The sequence below is a fragment of the Opisthorchis viverrini genome (assembly GCF_000715545.1).
Source record: "Opisthorchis viverrini unplaced genomic scaffold opera_v5_654, whole genome shotgun sequence".
NCBI lineage: Eukaryota > Metazoa > Platyhelminthes > Trematoda > Opisthorchiida > Opisthorchiidae > Opisthorchis > Opisthorchis viverrini.
Window position 1 is genome coordinate 60,673 of NW_008752324.1, and position 7,489 is coordinate 68,161.

Genomic DNA, 7,489 nt, shown 5'->3' on the forward strand with positions numbered 1-7,489 from the left:
TTTCGGTGCCTAACTGCCATGTAACCCTAAGGAAGCCCAAAGACTGGGTTACTGCCAGATTTATCAGCCTTGACAGGACAAGTTGATGGCAGAGGTCAGATTCAAACCACGGACCTTCTGTTAGGGAAACCGTACTCTAACCGCTGATCAATAACAAATGAATAGAATTATACAACACCAAGGTAGAAAATTACGCGCATGGTATTTTCCTGGTACTCACCTTTCGACCCGGACGATCCAGTTTTTGACAGGTGGTGAAGTAGGGACCAAGGGAACGTGGTGAACTCTCCCAGGAATTTGATTCCTTGAATATTCTCCAAATATAACAGTCCCATCAACTCCGTGAAAGAAACACACTGAAACAATGTCTGATTTCTGTTTGCATTATTGGAGATGGTAGGAATGCACTCTAGATCGGCGAGTGGGCCCTATTCAAATCAGTCCCATCAACTCCGCCTCTGAAACACACTGAAACAATGTCTGATTTCTGTTTGCATTATTGGAGATGGTAGGAATGCACTCTAGATCGGCGACTGGGCCACACCTATTCAAATATTCCATGTGCATCCCATTTGCCCTCTGGTAGTGCGGCAGTGAGGTGACTGTGGGCTCGTCAGACTTGAAAAACGGAGCAGACAAGCACACACCCTATTCTCTAATAAAAACAACCATGAAGTCATATTCACGCAGACGAGTCTCTTAATACTCACGTGATTTTGACAAAAAGCCATGTGGGATTCGGATCTTATGTTCGAAGCTACTCACACCATTTCAACTAGCGACTCCAGTATCTTCTACAGAAAATGGTGGCCCAACGAGGCACCCCTGTAGATATTTGATCACCTACGCCCTATCAGACAGACATGAACGCGATTTTGAGGAAGTACCAACACATTCCAATGTAACTATGTAGCTCTTAGTTCTTCATCTTGTTTCCTTCTCCGAGGTTTTTGGATAATACACCTTCAATAATGGTTTTCTGACCAACTGAGAGATAATTCTTCCCTATGGTACTTCCGAATTAGGCTGGATTCTCAAAAGAACCCTAAAGTCCGTTAGTGATCGTCTCACATTCCAATGTAACTATGTAGCTCTTAGTTCTTCATCTTGTTTCCTTCTCCGAGGTTTTTGGATAATACACCTTCAATAATGGTTTTCTGACCAACTGAGAGATAATTCTTCCCTATGGTACTTCCGAATTAGGCTGGATTCTCAAAAGAACCCTAAAGTCCGTTATGTGATCGTCTGTTTAGATATATGCGCCTTTCGGCACCCACATTTGAAAGCAACTACTCGGAGCGCCGGAAATATCTGCAAGCTCCTTCTAGGTCAAATACGTTTCCCTGGGCAAGGCTTTCCCGGGATATTTGGGTAATCAAGATTCATTCATACCCATTTTCTGAGGAAGTCACCACGGCACCTTTGGTGATACAAACGTGTAGACCGTCTTTCGGGTCCATAACTCGTCAGTCGATGCCGGCTGCTCTTGTTACGAACTGATTTGTTTAGGGCAGATCTATGTAACACCCACTTTGTGTCAAACTTCACGAAATCGATTTCCCCTGGAAATAGACAAAAGCGCCACTATAATAATAAACCTCATGTTCCTGGTTCGCAGAACACCGGTCTCCCTGAAAAGGCCTCCAGCATTCACTCTAAATTTACTCCAAGAGACGTACACGAGACTTAAATGAGACGCATCACCAATTTTTTCGGTGGCCTGTGAGGTTTTAGGTGTTAACTCCGAAAACATAAAAAGACGACCAGAATAAAACCCTCCGCTGCAAAGTTTTGAATGATCTTACGGACTCCGCGCTAGAATGGAACTTTGCGGATCAAGAGCTCTTCCAGAAACGATTAATATCCAGCAGCCCGACGGTGCTGGACTAGTACCGATGAGGCTTCTTGACACCACAATTCACTGGCACGCTCTTGTGAGCAGCATTTGCTTTCACGGGGTCTTTCCATCAGTGAGATTCTGAGCGGTCTGCTTAGTGCGATCCAACCGGATGTTCTTACACTGCGCTCACCTTCAAGCTATTGATATGGATTGAAAATACTTTGCCGTAACTGATAAAATGCAAGAAACATCGTTCCAAGAGGCCGAAAATCTCTCCTTCACTGATGCTCCCCGAAGTACTCCATCCAGCATGCTCCCAAATGCATTCTACTATGTCAACTTGAGGACATTTAATTCAGAATGGCATCGCGTGTCCATAGAACAGCAGAACCGGACGGTGCATAGAGGTTATCCACGGTAGGTCATAGCAAACCCAGAAATTAAGGGAACAATCACCTCACATTCGGCCAGTCACGGAAGATTACACAATAAAACCTGAAGAGATGTCTGTCATGTGTTTCAAAGGCAAACTATTTATAAAATTTAAGCGGTTTGGTAGCGCGGAATATTGCCTACCAGCTTCAAAGATGTGAAACTTTACGCTGGTATAAAATGTGGCAAACAGGGGAACCTATGAGCCGTTCTTCCGTATGCCCTTACCAAAAGCATGGCATTTTCATTCGGCATTATTCGTAGATCAATATGAACACTTGACGACTCTTGACAGATTAAGATACCATGAGATGAACCTAGCTCCCGAAGACTAATCAACATTACTTTTACTCGGAAGCCAAATTCAGTTAGGTAGCGGTAGGCCCTCAATTGTGGCCTAAATTGTTGTTGTCGAATAAACTAAAAGTGGAGTATTTTCTAAACTAGCGACTGAGTCAAATCTCATTTGAGTCTCTAATCTATAATGAAGTAATTAATTATACCGGATGGTGTTTCATACAATACCACACAGTGAACCTGAAACGACTTTGCTCACCAGTGGTGACCCGGGGAGTATAAACCCTGGTCAGAGTTCAGTACTGTCTGGCGTCAGAAACGTGCGACAAAGGCGATGATCCTAATCAGGAATCCACGGTAAACAACCAAGATCTGACATAGTCGCTGCGGGAGGACGGATGCGGATAAGAATGTAGGGAAGGAGGCATATTCTCCAGGAACCAAACTTTACTAAGCCACGTTGTGAGAACCCAGATGGTGGGAGACACATTGCAATCGTTCAGTAGCAAGTATAGGAGGCGATCTTGGATAGTTCCAGAAATACCAAAGAGGATGAAACCTGTTCTCGACGGGGTATAATTTTTTTAACAAAAAATCAAAATTGGTGCTCTGAAGTGTCACACTTTCTGACGATTTAAACGGGCCACTCCCAAATTTGGTTATGGTGTTAAGCCGACAAACTGACGAAATTGCCATTGTTTTAGTAAATATTCGACTGTTCGACGGGTATGTCTGATTGAGAAAGAATCAATAATTCAGAAGTGTCGATTACGAGCAAAACGATGCAAATTTTTCTCTTATTTAGGAACAAACTTTGCAGGTGATAATGGCTTTTGAATAATCCATCTATTCAAGTAGTTAGTACACCTTACTTTGAATGTTTCATCCGCCAAAACGTAGCTAAATCATTACCTGGTGACAGACTTTAACCCACATATCGGGAAACAGCAGATATTTTGTAGGCCCTATTTTATAGCTAGTAGCAAGGCCTAATCAGACTAGAATGGAGGTCCCTAAGCCATTCCACCTAGCATCTGCATTTTTGGCGCACTGTATGTGGATGAATATGGCAGTCCAAATCGGCTTTCTTTCGAATTCAGATGCCTCATCCATGACAGCCTAAATTCATTGCTTGATGGTCAACCATTTTGAGAGTTAATTCATCTGTGTCGTTTATTCTCGAACTTATATTGACGATAAATTTGTGGTTTCACATCCTGCGAAATCTTATGGATTATTCGATCGTGGGATCGTGGTACAATCTCTTAAACCGATCTAGCTCCTTGGATTATTCGGCGGTCGACACAATGAGTGAATGTTCACTTGACGCACTTGGGAAATCACCCTGAAACACTCAACATTTCCAGATCAAATAATGCCGCTTAAATTTATCATGGCAAAGCTGCTTTGTGGCGCACCATATTTTATGAAAGCCTTGTTGATGAGATCTTGTATGAATTCTCGAATGTAGTAACAGATCTTGGTTCTAGCTTCATTGATATACAAGAGCATTTTCTTGGGGAGTGGGTTACTAAGATACGGGAAAGGATAACTGTCAATAGGGATGTGTGGATAAACTTGCTCTGACAATTTTTTGGGCCGGAGACCACACTTCTTCCTAGCGCAACTTATCAATAGACATGAGACATGTTCCTTTAAATTTTGGTGATTTTTGAGCTACTGCCGAATCAAGTGAGTAGTTTGTGGTCATATCGAATTTCCAACCGGTGTTGGATGGAAGGTCACGTTTATCCCTAGACTTGAGGAACAGTCTTTCTGTGTTCATTTACAGTTGTGTATTAGTTAATGAATATTTATGGATGTTGAAGAAGACGCCTGAGATTGTTCCGTTTTTCTTAAACAGTGAGCACATGAGTAGATTACTATCTTGTCCAACTACGCAGTCCGCAGTCAATTAATTAACAGGTAGTTGGTCACCTGAATTTTTCCACAACTCAGGCAGCTTCGGTTCGCTTGTTAAATTTGCCCATGCATTTAACAAATTTATTACGAGCCCAGTCATCTAGCCTTTATAATTCAGCAACCAAGGCATTCATACTGGTGTTCTGTCGGACGTGCATAGTTTTTCAACCAAATGACAACTTGAGTGTGAAATAATTCAGCAACTCATTGTGTTGTGTAGTCCTCATACAGTAGATAAACGTTTTCAGTAGGTGGATGGCAATGAACGCCAGAATTAAATTTACTTAAGTTGTGCCAGCTTTTATAGAAGTTGTCACTTGTCACTTACCGTTTGAAGACGAAAGAAAACATGCGTCGCGTAATCAACCCTTGTGAGCACATATCATCCAACGCTGTTGACTGAAACTCCGGAGTAACGTGTCCTGCAGCAAGTCCAAACAGCCCGTCCGTAACTTTGAGCTGCTCCGAATGACCGTCATGACTATCCACGACGGCAAAATTTGTGCGAAACGAGCCGCTGTGAACCTGGAATTCGATGGATTCTGACAAGATATCGGAAACTTACTTTTGTGACATCCGAAGCGACATAACCGGAAACGATATAGTTACCGTATCTATTGGAATACCAATTATTCTTGATAGCGTGCGTTCTCGATTCCGATGGGTTGTACATATTTTGAATCATCGAGAGTCCTTTCACCCAGTGCACGTTGCAGACCCAGATGACTGGTGACCCAGTATCAAACTGTAACTTGAAATATTGCGGTGGGGTTCCGATTCCAACAATGCCATAATAACTAACGCGCTAAAACAAATCAAACTATCTGGTTCTGAGCCGTGGAAATAACTTGCCTTATAATCGTACAGTGTAACTTCAATTGATGGTGCTCCATTTTCTCTCTTGATGGGCTGTGATAACGGACCACTTAATGGGATACTGAAATCGTCAGTGAGATAATCCTTGAAATAATGAGGTACCTACGTAATGTTTTTTGACTCGATTGCGGTCCAAAACGGGGTGATCAGTAGGATGAGTTTCAACATCGCAATGAGCTGCTCACAACTCAACTGCCGTCTGACCACCTTCCACATTTGATAGGGCCTGATGAGCGGCTTTTAATAGGGTTTTGAACCAGGTGCTTCGTGGTGTCATTTCATTGAACCATGATTCCCACAGGATGATGACTGGTGATTGGACAATCGCCAGAATCCAATCACAGTGTTACACTTGAAATTCCGTCTGCGCTCTCAGGTTGGGCGTCTGAAAATAATTGTGAAAGTTCGCCTGTTGAAGATTTCGGGCACAGCCCACTGCATTAATCTGCAATTCAATGGATCGTGTGCGTCGACGGGTATCGATCATCTTTGTTAAAGCATCAAAAACCAGCGTATTTAACCAGTTCTTCAGCGATTTGATTCGATAAGTATCGAAACGTTTGTCACGTCTGTGAGTTTTGATAAGAATACACAGTATTGCTGTATTCAAGCAGCACCTAGCGACAGGTGCTTTCTTATCGAATCGACGTTTTTTTTCGACACATGAACTCACTCCCAAATCAAGTTGCTTTTCACAGAAGGCTCGCCTGGAACGAAATCCAGATGGATCGCTTGTACATGATGTTCTCAAGCAATGGCCAAATGCCGTACAAACTGAAAATTGGGGTGGCCCGTAGCAGCACATTCAGTTGCTCAAGGTCATTGTAAACGAAAGACAATGCTGATCTCCGCTCCAGGTGTCTACCGTCAAAAACCAAATCGATATGTGCCTGTGAAAATCTGTCCAGTTTGCTTTAGTTGAACATAAGATTGACGGAAATCTGGAAAATGCGCCAACCTAACTAGCCAGCTCCAAAAGGAGCGAAACCGGCCGTGGACTGCTGAAGAGCTTTCAGTACCCTTATGAGTAGTGGGTAACGTCCAAAAGTCCATTTCCATTTGCTCAGCCTGCGTGACCCTTGTCCTATGCTGATATTACTCCTGATAAAAATCCGCACTATTTTTTTATGAAAAAAGTTATTCCACGTATTTCGTCGTGCACTGAGGACACTGAAGTGAACTTCTTCATTGGTGTGGCGTGGTAGAATATATACCTGAGCGCATCTGATATCCAGACACCGGCAGCCAGATACATATCACTAAACTTGAAGTAGTAATGTTTTCCGTCCTCAGATCACATCGTTCCACTTCCAACTGGTTTGATTTATCTCCCGGGTTGCGTTTCAAACACTACGCATAGCATAAGGTTAACGGAAACTCGAGAACTGCACCTACTTGATGTTATACATATATATGTGTGTGTAAACAAGGGGCTTATTATTTAATGAAGACGAGCATTCAGTGCTCACTAGGTGCCGTGATGTCAAACCCTACTTCCTTTGCCCTAAGAAGGCACTGTTCATGGTTTAGCTAGGAAACGTCGACAGTCTTTCTGACAAATATGTGACCCCCCGGCTGTAGACATGCTTAACATGTCTTGTTTTGTGTGATATTTCATCTCGACAGCCCAAAGGTAGACAGGTACTGTCTGCTCAAAGACCAAAATAGCTTGTGAATAGACAAAGCGTTTTTAAAAGTTACAAAATTTGCTGATAAACAGTAGTACGATTTAATAATTCCAAATAATAAAAGGCGGAAAAACGTAGGCTCAGCAGAACACACTAGGTAGATTTAGTAACATCCGGTCGCCTGCTGTCGGGTTTAAAGTCGGTGGTATTAATGTCAAACCCATATTGATGCCTCTTGCTTGCGTTGAGGGACTCAAAAGTTTTTTATCTCGTTTAGCACGTTCTTCGACGATTTTCGAGGTCTGGCCGCCCGCCAGTATTGCCAAACTTTTTATCATCCTGATGATACACCTGCCGGTTACTGTTGTATGGGATATATACTACTGTGGCGCAGACTAATCAATGGCTGAATGGATAGGTAAAACTCCAGTCAAACAGCGGCATGTGTTGCGTGATGAAAGCCATATTTTGCTCTAAAAAGTCGTTTCAGAAT

At 42.8% G+C, this 7,489-nt stretch overlaps 1 protein-coding gene across 1 annotated transcript in view; it reads right to left on the reverse strand.

The window, feature by feature from the left end:
- The window catches only part of T265_15616 (hypothetical protein), a gene marked incomplete at both ends in the record, with an annotated part of 6,758 nt that extends 1,470 nt beyond the window's left edge, over positions 1-5,288 (reverse strand). Inside the window, 3 exons of the mRNA XM_009178772.1 lie at positions 221-375; positions 4,821-5,017; positions 5,058-5,288. Of these exons, the coding sequence (XP_009177036.1) occupies positions 221-375; positions 4,821-5,017; positions 5,058-5,288 (583 nt within the window). The remainder of the gene's footprint in view (positions 1-220; positions 376-4,820; positions 5,018-5,057) is intronic.
- Between the last annotated feature and the right edge of the window lie 2,201 nt (positions 5,289-7,489).